Raw genomic sequence first — 23,511 nt, forward strand, 5'->3', positions numbered from 1 at the left:
AAACACAGTATAAATGGCAGCGGGGAGAAGGGGAATGCTATTAAATCCTTGCACGCAAGTATTAAATAAATAATTATGAGTGCCCTAACCTGATAAAAGTTTGAATATGCTGGAAAAAGCCAAGAGGTTTACAGATTTATTTGCATACACTGTACAAGAGCCATAATCTGCTGCTGCACACCCAGGACAAACAAAGCATCCTTCTCACGGTCAAGCTTTTCCAATCACCTTACAAGAAAGATGGAACTGTAGTAATTTTTTTTCACATCTAATAAATGTAAAAAGTTACATTTCACAATTGTTAGAAGAAATTCAAATTCTATCTTTCAGCACTACAAGGTTATTCTATGCACTGCACTGAAAGCAGATGCCTGCATGAATTAGCATGCCAACTTCACCGTGGAGGCCAAAGATCAACATCTGTACAAGCCTCTTCCCAAATAACTCTTCCTTTTGAACAGCAGCCAGCTTAAGGCAGCTATTAGCATTCCAATACTTATTCAGCTTTGCAATGACAGTGCACATCTATCCTAAAATATCTGTGACTATTGTACAGAACAGATTTTCCAGTTTGACTGCAGTAATTGTTTATAGCCTTTAAAATGATTAAAAATTAACTTTGAAATCATTGCATTTCAGAGCTTTAACACTTTAAATATTTAAACTTCTCTATTATTCCATCAAATGTAGCATTATCCAAATAAATGGAGAAGGGGTTTGTAAGCATCCCTAAACCATAGATGGGATCAATGATTTTTTCTAAATTAAAAAAAATCCAAACCCAGTACAGGTAGTTTAAGAGTGAGTAATGATTTTTGTTGGTTTTTTTAATATATATATATGTATATATATATAACATGCGTAGAAATGAACAGTTAACTGCATAAATACATTATATTGTGTTATGAATCAAATCAAAGCAATTGCCAAGCTGAATAATAAGTTAGAGAAATGACAACTCTGGCTTTATATATATATTTATAAAAATAGATATGAGTGTTCTCAAAGCAGTTGATAGAGAATGCCTACTGAGTAAGAAGTCGCCAAGGGTTATCTGGCTAAGAAATCAGAAGATGAAAATTTTCACAGTTATTTTAACTGCCACTTACATTCATTCTAATGGCAACACTAGCATATATTACTAAGATGTTTACGGTATATATCACAATTGAGTTTTCCAGTGTTCACAACTTACGACTTTAAATTTGTACACTTACTATTCACTAAAAAAAAGAAAAAGGTAGGTGCAATTCTTACTGCTGGAAGCTACTTTTCCCTAACACTTTATACAGAACTTCAAACCCTGGCATGCTGATTTTGGCAGATTAATGCATTGTATTTTCCTATTTCAGTCATTACGGTAATCACCTTGTAAACCACTTACTTCACCATAGTGTTGCAAATTTAGTCAGCAGAAAGCTAGGCAAGACGCTACCTTTCAAGTAGCTTCTCTGAACATGAGGGTTTTTTGTTTAACTCTTCACCTTTAGTTTCACTTTAAACAGTTGAAAGAAAAAGTCAGTTGCTACTACCTCAGCTGTAAACAATGAGTTCCCAGTACGTATAAACCCTGATTTCTAATATACAGCATCCAATACCCTACTCCAGAACACAAAGTTGGGTCAATATATGGGAAACCTGGCCATGTCTCCAAATTGCTAGCTGTTCAGAGAGACATCAGTTTAACATTTGGGGGAGAGCGGGCCAGAACTCTGTGCTCAGAGGGCCCATCTGCAAGGCAGAATTCCATGTCTGGAACTGAAAGCTCAGGCTCTTTACATGTGAGGCTAACATGTACTGTGTAGCCGTCCATCAATCCTACACTGGGCCTGCCTTGGGAAAACATACCAAGCTAAACGCACAAAAGTCTGTAATAAAGAGATTAGAGAAAGTAACAAGCAATAATAAAAAAACTCTTAAGAAGTTGCCCTCCAAAGGAGGCGGGGAAAAAGGACAACTTAAAAATTGACATGCTCCCTTCTGTCTCCTTCCAATTGTGTCTAGAAGACAATTTTTGCTGTCCATGTGCTCTGATCTACAATCCAGTCTCCTGTAAAAACTATAGTTTAAAAAGCTTGCTGAATGAATTATTAGTAAGGTCAAGAGACTATACTCCAAGCTGGAAACACAAAGTTTACTACAGTAGTACATTCAGTTTTTATCATCAGTGACTAAGTCATGACAACAGTATCTGGCTGCACTCATTCAACTCACACACCGACCAAGCACCTCAGCTGCAGACGTGCTCTGCAATGCAAGGCCATTAATGGCAGACACATCATCCTACAAGCCAAGTGTTAAATAGGTTAAAAAAAGTTCTAATTTTACAGAAATGCTTATTTTTCAAAAATAATATTCTCTTACCCTCTTCCTCCTACACTGAGGGCCATGTTAATTTGTCAATTCATATTTCTTCCACTTTGTCAAAATGCTAGTTTCACAACCCCAAAACTGATTTCAAGCAGGAAACCTTCTGCAAATTAAAAACAAAAATACAAAAATTATAATCTCTATATTTATATTGATTGGAATCCTCCAGCATTTGTGAAATCACTTTTAGAGATGAATTTTGGGACCCTCCACAGCTTCTCCATACAAGCCACACTCCAGTTCGGTATTCCCCTTCATGAATACTTCTTATCAGAGTCTCCTTTGCTGCTCATTAGTCCACAGCTCAAATTAAATAGAGAATAATTGGCTGGACAAGCGTTACTTTGGTGACCGGGGTGGCACATACTGCTCCTTGCCGATACGTCGAGGTGCTCCCTGAGGCGATGATCTGCGTCCAAATTGGCGCCTCTGTTCCCTGATTTTCCCAGCAGCTCCCCTGGGAGGCCCGTTGCCTCGAAACCCAGGATAATCCTTCATTCGACCTTCAACCTTGTCATGAGCCTTTTCTGAAGCCTTCTCAGGTGTACCATTTTCTTCATTTTTGGCAGGGGGAACTATGTTGGTGCGAAGCTCCCTAAGAGGCTGAACAGGAACTGGAGGAGGCTCCTTTGGGGGCTTCTGGCAAACTTCAGCATAACTTAGCTTACGTGGCTCCTTTGGGATCAAGGGTAAAAGAGCAAGGTTTACACAGCAGAATGACCACTCTGTGTCCTTCCAGACTATCCTAGGCACAGCGTTAAGGTACACGGCAAGAACAAGTACAGTGAAATAGTACACCACAGCCATGGCAAACTGCACAAGAATACCAGTTCTTGAACTGAACAAGAGGTCTCAAGGTGCCACATCAGCATGTTCAAGGGAAGTCTGCCCATGTTCCCCACCCATCCCCTGCTCTGAACCTTACCTGCATCAGCGCAGCAGGGGCTGCACTTTCATTAGTAGAAGACGAAATGGTATTTGTCCTTGGTGGCTTTGCAGCGCTGACAGGACAGACAGACACTGGAGGGGAAGCGTGGCTTGTAACAGCTTTCTGAGCAGACACTTCTTCTGGTTTGCTGTCTGGCTGAACTGTGCTGTTAAAAAAAATCAAGAACAATTTAACATTAAAATCTGCTAATACAGAAATTATGTTTGAGAAGGCATTTTCTTTCTATCAGGTTTCAAAAACTATTTTCAGTGGTACCCAGTGACAGGACAAGAAGCAACAGGCGCAAACTGAAACACAGGAAGTTGTGTCTGAATCAGAGGAAAAAATTCTTTACTGCGAGAGTGACTGAGCACAGGAACAGGTCGCCCAGAGAGGTTGTGGGATCTCCTTCCCTGGAGATATTCAAAACCTGCCTGGACACGATCCTGGGCAATGTGCTCTAGATGACTCTGCTTGAGCAGGGGGGTTAGACTAGATGATCTCCAGAGGTCTCTTCCAACCTCGGCCATTCTGTGATTCTGTGATGTCCAACCACAGTTTTTTACAAAATAGAACAGAAAGGCTGTTATGGTTCATGACTTCCATCTAGTGGCCTCTAGAGAAGCTGCCTACCACAAATGAAGGAAGGAAGGATAAGTATTATGACTATTTTGCATAATACCAGCTAGAATCTTCACAAGAACATGCAGAAGCAAGTTTTAATATTCTTAGTTCAAGCAAACTGCATACCTTAACACCACAGCTTCAGTCCGACTTGGCGAACTCACACTTGTGACAGGCTGTTGGACAGTGCTGTGCATCTGTTCTTCCTGAGCAGAAGCTGGACAGCTGGACAGCACATCTTTGCTTTCCTGTACAGAAAGCATAAGTTGCAAAACATGGAAAGATAGCAGATGTTGTGCAGCAATTTAAGCACATGCCAGTTCAAGACATCTGAGAAGCAAATATTTCCAAAGGCTGCTAGAGTCCTGACTGCAGAAATTCCACTTCTTTCACAGAGCCTGACCATTAAAGCAGAGTTACCCTTTATATGGGTAATATAAAAACGGAATAAAACCAAAAAGGTTAGGCTACATCCCCCAGGCTATCAGTGCCTAGTGACATCACCTCAAGTGATCAGACTGATCCAAAAAAACATCCCTCACCTATGCTACCTTCAAAGCATTCCTACTTCAGCAGCCAACACTTCCCATTTGCCTGCTTTATTCCAAAATAGCACCAAATTCACAGTAGTGTAACTGCAGAAGCTTCAGCTAAATACCTCCAAGACAACAAGGAAATCCAAGAACAGAAACACAGAAAATATGCTATTAACAGACACATTATAGGGTTTGGACTTAAGGCATTCTAATGCACAGCTTTAACAAACGTTGATGCTTTAAGCACAGGAGGAGACACAGACAGACAGCACGCACATATTTACATGCGCTAAACAAGAGTAAGTACCTTTTCTTTGCAGATTCCTTTAACAATATCAGACATCCTGCTCTCCAGAACAGGCTCTCCCGGTGTTTTTGCTGTGCTGCCAGGCAGAGGCGGGAAATTTGAGGCTAGCAAGTCAAACTTTGGTGTCTGAGTCTTTGTTTCTACTAAAGGCTGAGGCCTCTAGAAAAAAAAGACAAGGCCTGTTAATAGAACTGTATCATCTAGCATTGAAAGCATTGAGTAAGTGTCAGGAGATTCCCTAGAAACACCAAATCCCCACAATTTGACCAGAGGATTTAAGGACTATGCCATTCCTTCAGTAAATGCAAAGCCAACACACCGCACTTGGTGTCAACTACAGTGACATTTTTTTCCAGAAGAGATCAGTCTAAAACTGCTTGGGATCACAAATCCAAGCACTAATGATATCTGAAAAGCTGGCAAAGCTCTCCTAGCCACATGCGTGTTACTGGCCATCCAAAACACATATAGCATCACTGGGCGCTATTAAGGGCTGCATATTGTAATCAATGCAATACTTGGCAACGTGCATTCAGGATAACAAAGTACAGTGATAATTTTGGCACCGAGAAATTTAAGTGGCAGGCATGTTTCACTTGCTGGTACATAAGCTATAATGCTTTAACACACACAGCCCTGGAAAGCTTCTCTAGAAAACATACAGGGGAACTTGTCTTCTCTTGAAGGAAAAAAAGTGAATTATCACAAGATCTACTCATTCTTATCTGCCTGAATCCTATACTTTCTCTGTTTACGTGCTCTCTTAATAATACAAGAGCTATGCCTGCTACTTGACTTATTTCACAGCATCCAATCCAGAACAAGATAGGTATTGTTGAGATAATTCAACATTTACAGTTACCCTAAAAACCTAAGCGTGTATGCAGAAGCATATTTCAGCAAGGAGACAGAGTAGTAACTTCTCTCAGAAGTTTTCTTGCATCCCAAGATGCAAGACTGAACAATCGTACACAATCTGTTTTACAAACAGACACAAGTTTCCATCCTCTGGCACATGAAGCAAGCCCAGGCATTTCACATAACTCCTTCCAGTATGGGAAGGAGAACTTACTGAAAGACGGTCATCTTCCCGTCTCCTCCGACCTCTGAAAACATTCCTCCTTTAAAGGCAAGGAAAAAAAAAGTCAGTAAGTGCATTCATCTAGCTCTCAAGTATGCACTCATCTGCACAAAGGGAAGCCTGTGGCAGGGGATTCTCAGCAGCCTACTGATATTTCTCAAGCTACAATTCTGGGACGTTCTCCATCTTCAAGGGGATCAAACCTCTTATATTCCTGAAAAACAGCCAGTATGGGAAACTGAATCGCTCTTCTCTCCCTTTGTAGGAGGCACTCTAAAGCACTGTATCTAAACAAGCATGCTGACGATTTAGTATTATCGACTAGTATTCTATGGTAACAAGCTTATTGATATCACTTCTCATGTCTCTGTCTTGGTCAGCAACTTATTTTTAAGCAACAGAAACCTGAATTAACAGACAAAAGATAAAACCAGTTAACCTTACAACATTTGGGAGCATCAAAATCCCAAACTGAGGACTGGCTTCACCGATTTTACTTCATTGGCTGTTTTAATTCTGGGGACAAGTCAGTCATTTTAAAATAAAAATTCTTTGCTATCTTACTGTAAGGTATTTGGCATTAAAATTAATAAATGCCTAGTCGAGCAGCAAGCATCCATGCTCCTAGTAGAGTTAAATATTTATCATGCTCAATTTATTTAAATGTCAATTTTCCCTTGCTCACTTGTTTATAGAAATACACATTGTGCCAATGGTTAATGTTCCTTGGCTCATGCAAGTCATTTAAGCCTCCAACACCATGTCACAACTGCATTTGCTATTTTACAGTAGAAAGCAGTACACGCAATTCTTTACCTGCCCCTGCCAATGCTGTAATCTCCATTCTGCTCCATCTGTGTGGTAGGAGAATCCTTCTGGGAATAACCTTGATCTTGGTGCCCTGTTAACGTACTGTTATGTCGCTCCATAACAAAATTCCTTGAGTTGGTTCTGTTCAGTGGTCCTTCCCCCATCGACATGGTACTGACTGCAGCTGGACCCTCCACAGCATGTTCCGAGCTGTTAGATGATCGGAAGTGAGGCTTCACACTGCATGAGGTACAGCAAGAGGCTGTGGTAACTCGAGTTTAAAGAGCCAGTTGCAAAATTCCCACCAACTACTGTTAGTTAGTAGCTGATGAGAAAAGAGGAGATCAGTAAGCACTGGTACTCATCAAGAGAAGTGTTATTTCCTACATACGTTTGTCAGTTGAACGTAAGGAAGACAATTTTTTTTGTTCTTGACATCTACTCCTTTCATTCTAGCTATCTTGCAATCCCCCACCCTCAATGTGGCCATTAAAAGAAAACACTCAGACCATGGCCAGACAGATACCAAACAAAAACATAGGGGCAGAAATAGTCTCAGAAGAAACCCCTAGAGGGGTTCTTCAGCTGTCTAGGCCTGGGGCACAGGCACGAGGTGTCTCAAAGTGTTCTGGAGAGCCGAGCAATGCCTGAGGAACAGGCTGACCTGGCCATCAACACAGAGTTGAACTGGAACAAGAAGTCAGGAGTAGACAAGGACTGAACCAGCTGGAGAGAGCAGGGCAGGTAGAGCCCATTTCCCCAAGAGCTTGAAAAGCCAGGATCTTCATCTCACTGTTCCCATTATCAAACACCTGCAACATTGACTTTGCAGCCTGTGATACCCCAGACATTTTACCCAGTTATTGATTATCCAGCATCAAAGCATTCAAAGCACAATTTGCTTTGAACCGAGATGCAGCTGCACATGTTCAGTGACTCTGCAAGATAAGGCTCCAGTCTCAAACAGAGAATTACCCAGAAAAACTCTGACCTACCACGGCATGGAATAGCGGCAAGGAAGAAATCCAGTTTTCCAGAACAGCATTCAGATGCCTTACTCATTAGACTATTTTCCACTTCTGCAACTCACCATCTTTTTTCCACTTGGCACCAACTAGTTTCTGAGGCAGGGATCTTAAACTATATCCTTCTCATGTGATCAGCTCTGCATATCTCATGACTTAAGGACAGAGGGAGAAGACTTTGCATGTTTACAATGTTATTGTAGGAATGTTTAAAAACAATGCAACCAAGGAGTAAGTTCTCCCATTGCCAAACCAAACTGTGATGCCTGTCTGGGAGGAAACGTTAACATTGCTATATGATCTCCTACAGACCAATCAAGGACTGTAGCCTGAAAGAGGGCCCTTGAATTCTGCAGACTACAAATCATGCAACACTTCTGGTTTCTTTGGGCCGAGGGAATACTGAAGGACATGTTGTGGATGCCATGGATTCTAGACTAACAAAAAGGTAGTTTCCTTCCAGCTTCCACCAGTTAACTTATTCCCTCCCACTTGGCCAGGGAACTTAAAGTTGGGAGGAAGAGAAAGCAACACAGGAGAATTTAGTGAATGACAGCAAGTTATCATTTGCCAGCACTGGCCTACTGAGCCAGAAAAGCAATAAGCGATCCGGTCTTAAAGGTACAAGATTCTTCCCTTTGCTCTGCAGTTCTCCCATAGTATTTTAAGTCAGCTCCATGACTCTGACAGGCTTCTCCATAGCCTTGCAGTTAACAGCCAGACTTTTTCATACATAACAAGAAAGTGGAAAAAATGTCACCTGACTTAATAGCCCAATTCTAAGGGTTCAAATTCATCTGCTCTGTTGAATACGTTTTCAGTTATCTTTTAAATGGCCGGGCAGAAAAATAACAACTTAACCAATATTAGCACTAAGGATCTCCATCACAAGACCCAACCTCCTATTCCCACAGGCATGTTGCAACAAATGAGGACAAAATAAACATGACCAGCTTAAACAAATGTTTGGTTTTACAGACAAAAAAACCAATATTTAACTAGTGACTGCTTGTATGACAAAATAAATCGAGTTTAATGGGCCAGGCCACAAAGCTACAAGCAGCAGCATCACCTCTGTGGTGGAACTCTTCTGCAGCTCAAGAGAAGACTAGTTCATACTTTACAGCTTCAAAAAGCACCAGGAATCAGTTTTCAGGCCCAATAAAGTTTTCCCTCAGCAACGAGCACAGGGAAGAGGAGACAGGACAACTGAGTTCTCCCATTTTGTTCAGTTCACTCTTAAAATGGAAAAGATGCGCAAGTCATTATTCAGCCCTCAGATCTCATAATCTTACCCATCATTGAGAAGGCCACAATCTCAGCCTGGGCAGAGGAGCAAAGCAGAAAAGAGAAGGAAAGATAAGGAAGAAAAAAAGCAGAGAGAACAAGACATGATGTGAGAGAGTAAAAAGAAGGAAAAGCATAAAGTGCAGGCTGCCCAGACAATTGACTGTTGGACCTGTTCTCTCTAAGCGCGATACTTGATCATCACTGGGCCAAGCCTTCAAGTCTGTACCTCACTATTACCTTACCAGTCTCCCATTTGGGAAGAACTCTTGATGAAGCATAATTAATGCTGGCTTCCAGAATCTGAAGATCATCTGCTGCAAAAGCAGAGCTTTGTACTAGCACAAAGGCTGAGCAAGATTGTCAGGAAAGATAACACAACCCAGAGCAGCAGAACCCGTACACACTTGGTCCTGAAGCTATAACTTCAGAATGACTGAAGTTTTGCAAATTAAAGCCTTAAAATAACCAGGAAGAGTTTTAGGAGCTTAAGATTATTAGACAGAATGTGATCTACAAGCAGGGAGTGAATGTGTAGGCATTTGAAGATGTTAGTCTTTGGGTACATACAATTCCTGTACAGCTTCAGTATCTATACTTTGCTAAGACGATCCATTAAAGCCCGTAAAACTCATTTAAGCTTAAGCACAATTTAAGGCAAAAAACTAAAGAGACCTTAGTTGGGTGCTGCGCAGCTGCAACTGAATTGATTACCCTGTCTTCTGAACAGTTGTACTACCAGTCTCAGAGCCCTGTATTAAGACTCCACTGAGTCACTGCAGACCTAACTTCAAGTTCACCTTTTGCCAACAGCCACAAACCTTAACGGCATCACAAAAACATTAACAGTACTGGCAGTTGTCAACTGTCTTCTCAAACAGTATAAAAAGCAATTCCTACACTATCAGCCCACACGCTGAATACAGTAAAAGAACTTGCAAATAAGACAATTTCCACCCACACAAACAGATTACTACTCCATTGTAGTCACAGAGCACTGTTCCAACAAATACAAAGCTGTTTCCTCCTCTCCAATGTTTATATCTGAGCCGAGTCCTTACAGTTATCTGGAAAGATGGCAATATAGCAAATAAATCACAGACTCAGCATCAAGCAGTTTTAGCATACAGAAGCCAGGGCATGCAACTCTCAGCTGTATAAACTGAATGGCTCTCTACAAAACTACTCACACAACAGGAAAAGCTTAGGTTTGTTTTGCAGCAGTTCACAATCCACATATAACAAACAATAGAAGTACTACCTTAAGAGGAAGTTATTTATATGTCTGCAGAAATTCCTCTGAGGTCTTTAAAGGAGATACCTTTGCTCTCTCCAGCACATACATTCATTTTCTGGGGGATCTCAAACTACCAGCTTTTTTTGTTTTTAAAAAAGTAGAGTTGAAAAGAGTCACGTGCATTTGATGAACAGAGCAAGTAACCTAGTCCCATTACAAGGCACTGCACTTTACAAGTGCAAGGAACACTTAAGGATCTGAATACTGTAAATTCTCAGAGAGCAAAGCAACTGACAGAACTATCTTACCGATTTCTATGGAATGGGCGACCTATACTCAAAGAAGCAGCATTTGTTTTATATGATCCTGGTGTATTAAAGCCATTCATAAATCCACCGTTAGGAAAGGGGGCCTGCAACAGACAGAAGAGTCTCAATGGCTGAACTAAAAAGAGAAATGTTTGCAATTATATGAGATCAGCTTCAGCAGTTATTCATCCAGTCTGTTTATACTTATGCTGGGCTACCACATCCAGTACATTGTAATCTCACTAGTTTAAAAAAAGCCCCACTAGGTTAACAGTCTGCAAATCTACTTTAGTCTCAGAGCCCTCTGGTTCCAGAAAAAGCTACAAAGCTCTTCCAGTAACATGAATTACTAGATAACGGAGAAATGGAGTTTCACACCAAAATTCCTTGAAATAAGCTGCAGCCAATGGTGAGCCACATGGCTCCTTTGACAGTCTTACATTAGGTCCATGACATCAACTGAAGGGAAGTATGGTAAAACAGAAGCAGAGGGATCTGACTAGAAAAAATCTGTGCATCCTGCAGCCAAAAAACCCGCCACCACATTGTTTTCTTATCCAAATTATTATTGGTGTTTTGGACTAGCTGTCGATCTGTGATCTCAGGCCAGCAGATTCTTAAACATCCCCCTCCCCCCCCAACACACACCCACCCCCCTCATTTTCACTGAGTAGCAGTTGTTACTTACCAGTGGTGTTTCGAAGTAAGGTGCAGGGTTCGGAGACCATGTCTGAGGCACAATGCTGTAAATAGAGTACTGCTGAGGACTATATACAGGCTGCATAAACAGTGGTGAGGCAAACTGTGCTTGTGTTTGAACTGGTTGAGCATACACACTAGAATCCACTACCCGGTAACCATTCTTAGCAAAAAATGTGTTGATGGCTTTTATCCTTGCCTGCGAGAGAGTAAATCATATCATATCACATTAGTTGGGAGAAGAGGAGAAGCAGAACTTGCAATTTTTCTTGCCTACTGAAATTATAACAGAAGGGGCAAGGCAGACAGTTAATTACTGCTTACAAATAGGAACTGTTACAAAAGTCAGTCCAGATCACATTGTTAAAACATGCGAAAGAGAAGGATGCACATGCTGCTTTAGCCAGAGAATCTCTCAAGTTTTCAAAATAAATGCTGCTTTCTATAGCAGCAACTGTCCAGACTCCAGCTTTGACAATTTTACAAGGAAAAAGCCAAATTTCCATCTCCAATAGATGCTATTCATTTGACTAGTCTTCCTCTCTCAATACAACTAGCCTGCTTGCCTTATTTATGGAGCAGCTAACTCAAGCTAGACACTCACAATGGCAAGAATCCCTCTCCCGAGTTCTGCATACAAAGACCCAGATTTGGGTGAAAATGGAGAAGGGAAGATGAAACATCAATGCATTTCACACCTCACAAGAAACAGCACTGTGAATAACAAGCAGCCACTGAACTGTAATTTTTCCACAGCATACAGGACCTCATTCAAGTTAACCTATAAGACAAGCATTATGACCTATCCCATTGCTAATTCCTTCCTTTTTTCCCCCCCCCATAACTTCACAATATTATTCAAATAACAATGTTTTGTTCCGAAATCTCTCGCCATATAAAACAGTCTTACCATTACTGGCTTGCCCTGAAAGGTTTTCACTTCTTCTCTTAAGTATTTAAATGCCTGCATATACAAAAAAAAAAATTAGAATATGTTGATAAAATAATGCTTAAAGGATATTGCATGATGCAACATGAAATCCTAGCCACGTGCTTCCCCCTGTTAAGTCCAGCTAAATTCACTAATCCTTCAAATTCAGGATATTAGATGTCAGTTCCTCGTGTACTCATTGGCTAGGTACTGTAATTTCATTGTTGAGTACTGAGGCAAGAGTCAGACAAAGAATTAGAACCCTACAATCTCCCAGCTTTTCTTCTGTATCAACTACAATTTGCCAATAACCTCTTAAAATAACAAAAGGAGGATCAGTAAATAAAGAAACATCTCTCAGCTACAGGCAGCATGCATGCAATTCCCCTGAGCAGGGGAAGCATTAATAACAGGACTGAGATGCCATTAAGAGCTGAAAGCAGCCTTACCTGTTGCGCATCTGTATCTGACTGGAATGTAACGTACCAGTTGTTATTGTGAGCAAACTCACAGCTTATCACTTTGGGGCAGTTTTCATTTTTAAACAGAGCCTTAACCTCCTAAGGGAGAAAAAAATTCAGTTAAAGGACCTAGTCCAAGCTCTAAGCTGCAAGTTGAATACTAAGCCAAAGTTTCCACTCCAGGTTCTCAGCTATAAGTTTCTCTTGACTGGGTATGCACTTGCCTCTTCACAAGGTTACCAAACACCCAATTATTCTTAAATACACGAACCGGTAAAGGATATTAGCCCAGCATACCGAGTCCCCAAAATTAAATGTAGCAGGCATACTCAGTAAGAAAAGTAAGACTACGGAGTAGAATTGGTAACACTAAATATTAAAGAGGTAGCAAAAACATGCTTTCAGATCAGGAGAGTCATCTGGACAGGAATAACTAAGGAATACTACCAAACCAAGACAACCAGATAGATTTGCAATAATCAAGCAGATGTTAAAGAGGGGATAAATCAGCTGTTCAGCATTTGCATTAAAAGTACTAATTAAAAATGCTTTTAGACAAAACACCCTGTGTTACAACTTTAAAAAACAAAGAACTAAACCATTCTGTTAGCCAAATGTCAGTAGGAATTTTATTATCCCCTCTTCTCTGAGCATAATGAGCTCAGCTCACACTGGGTCACAATGAATGAGAAGTGTTTAATCATGTTTGTAGCTGCCAAAACAACCGTCTGACTTCAAGAAAAGTTACTGCTGTAACAAAAATTCAGCCTGAATTCCAAGCTATGCCCTGGACTGATTTTATTTTTGGATCTGAAAAGAAATCAGTTCAAACTCCCTTCCAGAAAAGCCTCAGTAGCTCAAATTGCTATGGAGAAAAACTTATGTAAGAGCATCTTACAATGTTAGTAAAATAATGGAAAGGGGCAACAACAAGTTTTTGGCTTGGCTTTTTTGATGTTACATCCAGGCAGCAAAAATCACTTCAGTGGTTTACAAAAACTATCAGAGATGAGTTAAATTAAACACCAGTCGATCTTTAAAGCAACGCTTGTTGCCGTTTCAGCGCCTTTTTCTTTTTACCTCTATAGGTGTCGTTTCAGGGATCTCACGGAGAATAATAATACATCGTTTGTGGTTTGGTCTTACTTTCTCCCCTCTCTCATCCACTTGTACCATAGGAGAGGCTAAAATTAAAATACAAAATTTGGCTTAATATTGGACATTGTCTACTGTAAAAGCTCTCAGCAGTACTTGACTCCTCATATCCAACTCGTAACAAAGTACTTGCACAAAACGCTAAACAAACCAGACTTCGGGAATTCAGGGTAAAAGGACTGTTTTATCAGCTGCATTCTGTTAGACCTTCAGCACATTCTAATTACTTGTCTGAGGTTGCCTCATCCACAAGTCAGGTATCTAAAAAGCTCAGTCCAAAATTCAATTCAGTCTGGAACAGCCACTTATGTACAAGCATCATTTGGAGAAAAAGGCTCCTTTCACCATTTTCTTAGAACAATGCACCATAACCAGCTAAGAGACTAACACATTTCTTTAAAGGAAGCAAGGGTTCTTTGTTCTACTAATATTGGCATCAGACACCCAGACTTACATCTCAAAACTTCAAGAATAAGATCCATATCAGTTGTCAGCTTCTTAATACCTTCCATGTTGGCGATTGTCCATATCGGAACAAACTGATCACTATCCATTTGAGACATCAAATAGAGATCCTTTGAGAGATTCTCACTAGAAATACATAAATGTAGCCCTTTAGAAAAATCCTGGACTTTATTAACAGAAGTCTTACCACAAAAAGATAACTACAGGCTTAAGCTTTCACTGATACCATTCACAGCTACTCTAGCCAAAATGTACCCAGATTTTCACTCTGGGGGAAAAAACCCTAGCAGACAAAGCAGAATGAAGACAATTAAAATTAGAAATATTTAAAAAGACAACCACATTTTGAAAGACACCCAAAGTTATAGTGCTCTGCATGATTCTTCTCTGCAGAGAAAGTATCTTGCAAAAGATATTTTCTGGTAATGCGCGGCTAAATTATCTCAGCCTCCTACAACTGTGAAACACAGAAGTTAAACTGGATTCTCATTGAAGGACAAGACTGAGACAGCTGATACCACAAAATTTCTGCAACAGTTCAGTAAATGTTGTTTTTTATCCCAACCAACTCCTTTCCTTAACTCTATACGCACTGTGCTTGCATCTTCATTTAAAGAGCCAAAAAGGAAATACTTGTCAACAATTTCATAAAGGTTTCATATACAATTGAATTAACTGTACTATACCGTGAGAAGCAGAATTCAAGTTGTTTTTTCAAACATTCTCTAATATCTTCTGCGGACACAGCAGAGCTGCCTTCACCTAAAAGTTATCACATTTACAAAACATCGTCAGGTCTCAGTTCCATGCTAAGAATACAATGCAAGAATGAGTTTCATTGTATAATACAAGCATGAATCCTTCTGGATAAGAACGAGAGAAAAAGGTAACTGAAACGTTCTTAAACGGCACCATACTGTGCATTCCAGGTCGCGTCAATCCTGTTGAAACAATTTAGATCCCATGGTTTTCATGTACTTGCCCAAGTGCTATGGCTCGTTTAGATCCTCTTAAGTATGCATTGAATGGAAAACGTCAAAGTTTCTACTAGGAATTTACAAGTGATACCTTAACCCAGAAAATATTTACAAAGCTGAGAGCCAAGGGCTTGTTTTCTGCAATGAGCTATGAGATGCACATACATAGCTTATTCTTTTGTTTTCCCAGGTAACCAGAGAGATACCTAACAGGTGACACATCCCTCCAGTTTTGCTAATACAACAAGAACACAGAATTAATTTGGGGTATAACCAGCAAGCCTTTCCTATCCCTCTCCCAGAAAAATCAACTGTTTTAAAACCTCCACTTGAGGAAAGCGTGGACTTGGTGCTACTGCAGTTGGAAAAATAAGCCTTTTCTCACAGCTATGTACATCCCCAACACTACCAGAATTCAGGCAGAAAAGTAAAAACAAGTCAAACCAAATTCTTTCTAAAAGGGCCACCTTGTCTATAAAGGCTCACCATACTGAAAGAGACAAAAACAGTAAGTATCAATATTACAATCCAAGGTTTTGCACTTATGCAGTCCCCATTTCTCTCACACAGGATAGATTCACTTCTCATAGGTCTGCCAATAGGAAATACTTCACTTAAACACTACAAAAAAGGAGCCTGCTGCTCTGCTGATCACCTCACACAGCTGTGCTATTGTTCTCCAAACACCTGTGCTTTATAAGCAATCTTCCCTGAGCCAGAAAAGATGTGGAGAAAGGCAGACGGCAACCAGAAAGGACAAATATTAACTGTACAAGACTTCAGAATTACAGGTGTTGATAGTGTTACTGTAACATGAATACTCACCAGAAACTTCATAGATTTGGTATCCAAGATCTTCAGTTGCCAGGACCATTCCATTTGCAGATGCCTCATCAACTACTGTGCCATTTCTTGTAGCTTCACAAGATGGAGAATACATCACTTCATACTGCTTGCAGCTATCCTCTGAAATCTCTATGTTACCTGGCAAAAGAACACATTATCAACAGAAAGCCTACTATAAAAGCTTCAGAATTTTTTTTTATTTGAAAAGTTTTGGCTATCAACTTTAAAAGAATAAATGCTATAATTGAAAAGCTTACACTTTCAGTGTCTACTTTGTATTGGGTAGCACTTTCTACCTCTCCATTTTCAGAAAGATCTTCTGGTTTGCACTAGGGTCTCAGCAAGAGGGATAAATAAATAAATAACAGGATCATGAAATTGTAAGATCGCAAAAAGCAGCAGAGGATCTAAAAACAGGCTTACCACCTGATGTTTAAAATATTTAAATTAGGTTCCTAAAAACAAAGCACTTAAATAGCTTACATCACTGAAAGACTTATTCAACACATTACATGATCCTTGTTTATATAAAGGACTCAGGAGCATCAAGTGATTGTTATAAAACCACACTGGAATGACGTTGAAATTGGCCAATCTCTTGTCCAAGACACTTCAGACTTAGTCTTCACCACAGCTGCTTGAAATAGAAACAAGCGTAATTTCAGTTTAATCCGACAGAGTCAGGCAAAATAGATTATTCAGAATCAACTATGCTCTAGCAGATCTTTGCCACACTAATGACTAATCCGCTAAAAAAGTACTTTTAGAAGAGATACTATTCAAGCACTTACCATTACAGTAGATATTGCTTGAAAGACAGAAAAATGAATTTGGAGAAATCTCCCTTAACTTTCCAAGCAGTGCAGCATTGCCATGATTATTTTATATTGTTATGAAGAGACACATGAGTGTCTCAGCCAGTGAACAAATTCAGCGCTCTCTTAATTTCGCCTGACTTATCAGAAACTTTTGACACAGTCACACAAACTGAACCCTCCCTTCTCGATCCCTAACTTTTCCTAAACCTTCTTCCAGGGAGTCTTCTGCTTCCTATTTTAATAGGCCACTGCTATGTTTCAAGTAACCTCAGCTATACGATTCGCTCCATATCAATCCTGAGCTGAAACAAGAGTTAAATCATTGGAATCTATTTAATTCTGGATGACAGGATTAACCATGCAGTAAGGATGGAAAACAGGGATTGAAACTGAATACAGACTTAAAGCAGCTAACTACAAATGCTTTACAGTTTCTACGGCAGTACAAATGCCATTGTGCAACAGTTCTCAGCAGTAGCTCAGTAATCTACCAGGCTTATAGGTGGCCCTCAGATCTCTAATTTTCCTGTTCACAGGGTCAAGCGTATACTAAAGTGCAGCAATGGTGAAAGACAATCCTGAATCCATTCTACACATTTAGCAACCTGTTTCCCTCTTAGCGCGATACTTGGTCATCATCGGGCCCCTTGAATACTGCTACCCTAGCTCAAGCAAAGCTTTGGATACGTTCTTGAATTCCTAAACCAGAGCTCACTACTCAGACATCTGATCTCTATAAACAATCATCTTTCCATCTACTGATTTGTCATACTCATTTGTACTCGTTTCTACACTAGCACTAATAACCTCCAGGACAAGAGCATGAGATTGCATCTCACTATTAGACTAAATCTCATAGAGAATACTCAGTGCTAATCTGCAAGGGACACATCATGGTTCGCATTTAAACACAGGCCTGTGACATCTCACCCTCGGTATGAGTCCCTTGTGCAGCCGCTGTTTCTTGCCACGAGTGCTCAGTGCCATTTGTGGCTGGCACAGCCTCGCCGCTCCCTTGGGGTACTTCTTGCCACACTTTTGCATTAGGGTTTAAGCCAGCACCTTTCGATGTTACCTGCTGAAGAGACCAGAACACTCTTATTAGAAAAGGAACTCCAAAGATGATTTAGAAGTCAAGCCAGGCAATACAGTTGAATTTAGCAATTTCCTATACACTTTCACATCTCAAGTTTCTAACCAACTATTAAGCATCAAGGTCATTTTTCATTAATCAAAACAGGAAAGTCCTCGATGTTTTCCAAGTATATAGTTTCTACCTCCATTAGAAGTGTTGCCTTCAGCCTCTCTGTTATTGACTTCCAATAACATCAGCAGATGAAACAACTAGCTGTGAAGAACTCTGATATCTCATAAGCTTTTAAGGGCTTGACACTCATAATCCTGCAGTCCCCTTTCACCAAAAAGGGAACTTTTCCCTACCGCAGACCCCTTCTTAGAAAGGAAGGTTTTTACTGAATTTAATTAGTCATTACATCTTGTCTGAAGAAAGTGCCACCTATATCATACCTATATATAATAGCCCACTTCGTTCACAACACTTGCTTGAATTTACAAGGCAAAACCACTAATTCTAGCTCAAAGCTCACACAGAAGCCTAACTCAAGGATAAGGAAGTTCAGTATTTCAGAGGCTAGCCTCCTAGAGTCTGAAATTAAGGAGTGGCTTACTACCAGGCCACATGCATAAAGCAAAAGGATAAGGAAGCAGTTGGAATAGCTTTAGAGATAATTCCTTTGCCAAGGTCACACCTAGTTCCAAAGCTATTCGCTACAAGGACAAGCCCAAATCCAGTAACAAAAAGCCTCCAAATACTGCACAAGTTCAAGACAATCATGAGAGAGGGCAAAACAGAGACCACAGTTTTTGCATGGCCCTCTTTAGGATGTGAAAACTCCTAGGCTCACTGAAATAGCAATGCAGTTTTTCCCCTTTCACGAATATTAAAAGAAAAATATAGCTGGAAAGAGAAAGAACCATCAGTAACCTAACGTGAAGGGACATAAGTACGTTCTTCCTCTTAGTTTTCAGAGCAGTTGCTCTCTGACAAAACACCTCAGAAGAAAACCCCAGTAGTGTGTTGCACCCACATAACGATCACAGCCAACATAGTTCAGGTCTCCCGTTAAAGCAGTTTAGCGAATCGAAAACTCAGTGGCTCATCACTCCTGTGACACAACATACCCGTCAACAGGGACACCTGCTCAAGAAGTTAAAGCAAACGGATACCTTTCCCTTAAACATCCCTTCCATCAAATAAAAGAGAGACATGCCACACTGCCAGGAGATGATTCATTGTTCTATGAAAATAAACAGTGCCTCACTATCTTTTGTCTTAGAAGTCAGTGTTTGGCTCAAGCTGAAAGTAACTAAGGAATAAGGATGATATACTGCAACTGGCACACTCTGCGGAGGTTACTGCACCCCTGGAGCACAGGAGCAATCTTGAGGATGGAAGATGACGCTACTCACTTCAGAACATACTAAATATCAAATGCGGTAACGCAAAAGTCCAAAAATTACAGGTTCCTGTAAAAAGTGCTAAGAAACCAACAGATTCAGGCTGATAAAGGGATGAATGGATCTATTAATACAATGGCTACGCCTGAAATACAGTGCGGCTACTTCCTCTTTGTAGCAGAAGCACTACAAGAGCTGTAACGCAGCTCCACAAGACCCAGCCCTGATGTCATTCAGCTTAACAGCAAGACATGGTAGTCTCCGAGAGGATAAAAAAGCCCCTAGTTCTCGTAAGTCTTCTGAAAATACAGTATGTGCTATGCTGCGGGAGCAGTGCCGTTCAGTCCTAGCAATTGGCCCTTCAGAAGAGAAGGCCAAAATATCAATTCTTGCTTATTTAACTGAGGCTAACAGACAAATACTGAGCCTATTTGATTGGCTGCAGAACAATCCTCCCAGCTGCTATCGGGAACTTTCATGATGAGGTTAAAGCTTTACAGAGATACAAAGGTTAGGAACACTCATGGGTATCCATGCGCTGACAAAGCTGTCCTCTTCAGCAGGGCTTCCGTTTAGATTACATTACTTTCGACAAACGTGCATCAAAGCTGCTCCTCCAAAAATTCCTCCAGACCGACTATTGAAGCATCAGTCTCATCTTGAAAGGACAGCAAAGAAACATTTTTCCTAAAAGCCTAAATTACATTTAACAGAACCAATTAAGCCAACAAAAATGAAAACATTCTGAGTTTGTTTTAAGGTATTCTGGTTTCAAACCAAATGCAGCAATCGGACCTCCTTTTGACCTGACTGCAGCACATCATGTAAAAACTATTCAGTACTCTGAGCATCCCAGGTAATTCTCAAAACGTGCATGAACATTAATGGTTACAAGAGAACTACTTTAATCGAATACAGAATGCTTTTTCATTAGCCAACACGAGCACCCCAGAACTAGAATGCGGCTCCTTTATCGCTAGGTAAAGCGCATGCTCATTTGTGCGAGTTGTGCCAGATGAAGATGGCACCACCCTCAACTGTGTCACTGCCCCACATTGCTTGCTATTTGCAGCTCCTGGATGCAGGAGGGGTCAGAGGAGCTCTCCCTAAAATTCCCCTCTGCTAAGGCTGCTTCCTCCCCTCCCCCGGAGGGTCTGCAAAGGCCAGGACCCACGGGTAGCCGGCAGCTCTGCCCCCACACTGCTGCAGTGGAAGGAGACACCACTGTAGGAGCTGAAAGACTTCACACAACTGCGCTGCACTGAAGTTTTATGAATTCCTCTTTGCTATCCCAGGATTTCCTGGAAGAGATTGATGAGAGAGAACACATCTGAAGCAACAAAAGCAGAAAATGGTCCACCAGGACTTGTCTGGCTTTAAGTGTTCAATGCCACAGTCCCATACAAACTGTGTACTTGGGGTTTTTTTTGCCACCAAGAGTGAAACAGGAAGCTTCACATGCTGAAAAGGGGCCAGCAACATCTAGTGCTTCATACAGTCCTGCTTTTCTCACTGGGAAACACCACTGACAACAATTAGCGCAGAATCTCATCCATCTGAAATGCATGGATTTCAACTGTCCCTGTAAGGCACTAATATAATTACATTTCTGATTCAGAAACCCACATTCAGCTAACCAAACCTCAGAGCAGGCATAGTAAGCCATTAGCAATTACACTTCTCAGAACACATTTAATAATACTTCCAATGCACCTTAATTATCATTAAATGCTAACAATATGCTGGCCCTGGCTGAAAGCAAAAGATAAGATCTACACTAAAGATTAAGGAATGAAAAATAACCTGACTCTTACACAAATCCCTCACTATACTGAATATTTTAGCTAAAAAAAATATTTAAGGAAAACAGAATTCCACTGTGCATGCTATGAAGGAATCTATTCACAATTAGCACATGCTTATGTCAGTTGAACATAAAATACATCACTGACAGATAAAATAACTCAGCTAATCCAAAAGCATTTCAGGGCTTCAAATAAAATCCTGTTCTGTACCGTATTTTTCAGACGACCCCAAAGATCCTAGGATAAAAGGCACCATTACTTTACAGCGTCTGACTACAGCATTTCAGAACACCTAGTTAAGAGCTTGCGTTCCTTGTCCTGGCAGCGAAAAGGCACCTTGAAAAAGCAAGTCAGGATCGCCCTCAAAATTAAACACCAACGCTTCCTGAAGGAAGATCACAAAAACTAACTTATAACACTATCCGCAGAAGAGAAGGAAGGCGATCAAACAAAGCAACTAAAATAAATCAAGTCGGGGCTTTAAAAGGATTTGCTAAATATTCAGATGTGCGCTGCCTGGCTTCACGCGCTCCCGGTTCGCCGCAACCTCCTGCGAGCGGCTGGAGCCCTATTCGCCAACCAACTGCTGGGGTTCAGCCGTGCAAATCCCGGGAGCCGCTCGCGCACCCCTTGCGCCAGGGCACGCGTCTCGCAGGCCGGGCTCCTCGCCGGGGCTCAGGCGAGGGAGGCCGCAGCAGCTCTGATTAACTTTGAAGAGGAACTATTGCAGCTAAATACTGTGAAACCAAAACCTTCAGACTTGCCACGCTGGGGTCACAACGTGGTTTTTCTTTTTTTTCCCCTCCTCTCCACGTGAGTCAAATAATGTATATTTCAAAACTAAGGTGATCAGCTCAAAAAAAGCAAAGGTGTTTCTCAACCTGTTTCATTTACAAGTTCTTAACGGCGCTATATGTTTTGGTATTCGTGAACGGCGCCTCAGCTAAACGCTGCAGTGGAAGCCGATTTAACTCTCATCGGTAATTTCCTAATCACAATTAAGAGCGGGGCAGTCCGCCCTTGCGCGCTTTCCGGGCCAAACTTACTGCGAAGTTTCAAGGCGCCGCGTTTACCCAGCGAATACCGAAACTGCCTTTCACCGGATCGCGCAGAAAAAACCCGCGAGGCGCCGGCCCGGCCGGGGAGCGGCGGCGGCGGCGAGGCCGAGCCGAGGCTCCCCGCCGCCGCCCCGCGGGGCCGCCCGCCTCCCGCCGCTAAATCATCGCCGCCGAGGCCGCGGACAGGCTCAGCCCGCCGGCAGCACCGGGGCCAGCACCGGGGGGAGGGGGAAGGCCGCCCGGCGCCGCCCTCGGGCCGCGCCGCCGTAACCTTCAGGCCAGGCCGCGGCGCGGCGGCTCCCCCGGAAGGTCACGGCGGTGCCTTTCACCCGCCGCCGCCGGCGGAACCTTCCAGAGCGCCGAGCCCCCCCCCGCCGCCCCCGGATTTGCTGTGTCAGCCCGTCCCCTCCCGCCCGCCCGCCCGCGCGGCGTGCGCGGCCTGTCACCACATGGCCCCGCCGGGCCCGGCCCCGCCGCGCCCTCACCTCCACGAACAGCAACATCCCGCCGCCCGCGCCGAGGCCGGCGGGCCCGGGACCCGCGCCGCGCTCCCCGCCGCCGCTGCTGCTGCTGCTGCTGCTGCCCGGCGGCGGCGGCCGCGCCAGCGCCAGCAGTGATAAGGACGCTCGGGCTCCGCCTCCGGCTGTGCCGCCAGGGCCCGGCCCCCCGCCCGCCGCCGCCGCCGCCGCCGCCGCCGCCGCCTCTTCCGGGGCACGCCGAGCGCTTCCGGGGCCGCGCCGGCCGGCCGCTTCCGGCGGGGGCGGGGCGGGAGGCCGGCCCGGGGGGGAGGGGGCGAGCGAACCATCGCCAGAGAGAGGAGGGGGAGGAGCCGCCCCCCACCCCCGCGGCTCGGAATGGGCTGCGCCGGCCGCCGCGCGCCCGCGGCCGCTCTGACAGGAACGGCCGTTAACGGCTGCGGGCGGCCGTTAACGGCTGCGGGCGGCCCCGCAGCGGGGACGCGAGTGTCAGCGAAGCGGGCAAGATTAAGATATATTTCTGGGTTTTTTTTTTTTCCCCAACACTCTACTGCCCGTTGAAGGCACCAGCCTAAGGCGAGGGAGGAGTCCCCGGATTTCTCGCAGAAGCCGGAGGTGCAGCCTTGGCTTCGCGCCCACCGCGCCGGCCGCCTCTTTTCGCCGATCTCTGTTGGCTTCTGTCCCTCCGCGGCCTCTAGGTGTCATTGTTGAATAGCGCAAAGGTGAAGTGGCTGTTCCCTGAAATACAATATAACGGGACCTGCACCCGTCCTGCCCCTCCCACCCCCCTTTCCGCGCCGCACGCAGGCACCCTCTGCGGCATTTGCGT

General features: G+C 42.8%; 1 protein-coding gene across 4 annotated transcripts; it reads right to left on the reverse strand.

The window, feature by feature from the left end:
- Positions 1 to 113: 113 nt before the first annotated feature.
- LARP4 (La ribonucleoprotein 4) lies at positions 114 to 22,840 on the reverse strand. Of its 4 annotated transcripts, none has more exons than XM_068921275.1 (16): positions 22,692 to 22,840; positions 17,796 to 17,943; positions 16,027 to 16,185; positions 14,911 to 14,986; positions 14,214 to 14,350; positions 13,685 to 13,788; positions 12,593 to 12,703; positions 12,123 to 12,176; positions 11,202 to 11,411; positions 10,514 to 10,617; positions 6,663 to 6,896; positions 5,838 to 5,886; positions 4,766 to 4,924; positions 4,049 to 4,170; positions 3,296 to 3,464; positions 114 to 3,045 (listed from the first exon to the last, which is right to left on the reverse strand). In XM_068921275.1, the coding sequence occupies exons 1-16, from the start codon at positions 22,707 to 22,709 to the stop codon at positions 2,710 to 2,712; spliced, it is 2,190 nt and encodes a 729-aa protein (XP_068777376.1). In that variant the 5' UTR covers positions 22,710 to 22,840; the 3' UTR covers positions 114 to 2,709. The 4 variants fall into 4 exon arrangements, with proteins under 4 accessions (XP_068777376.1, XP_068777377.1, XP_068777378.1 ...); XM_068921276.1 differs by having other exon boundaries at positions 17,796 to 17,940; positions 22,692 to 22,789; XM_068921277.1 differs by lacking the exon at positions 22,692 to 22,840 and adding an exon at positions 22,195 to 22,334.
- Positions 22,841 to 23,511: the final 671 nt, after the last annotated feature.

The sequence above is a fragment of the Struthio camelus genome, chromosome 28 (genome assembly GCF_040807025.1).
Source record: "Struthio camelus isolate bStrCam1 chromosome 28, bStrCam1.hap1, whole genome shotgun sequence".
Lineage (NCBI taxonomy): Eukaryota > Metazoa > Chordata > Aves > Struthioniformes > Struthionidae > Struthio > Struthio camelus.

Coding starts and splice junctions, on each gene's coding strand:
- LARP4 (XM_068921275.1), bottom strand. Junction 14,351..14,910: donor CTTGAATTCTGCTTCTCACG/GTATAGTACAGT, acceptor ATGTATTTCTAG/TGAGAATCTCTCAAAGGATC. Junction 4,925..5,837: donor GGGAAGATGACCGTCTTTCA/GTAAGTTCTCCT, acceptor TTTTTTTTCTAG/AGGCCTCAGCCTTTAGTAGA.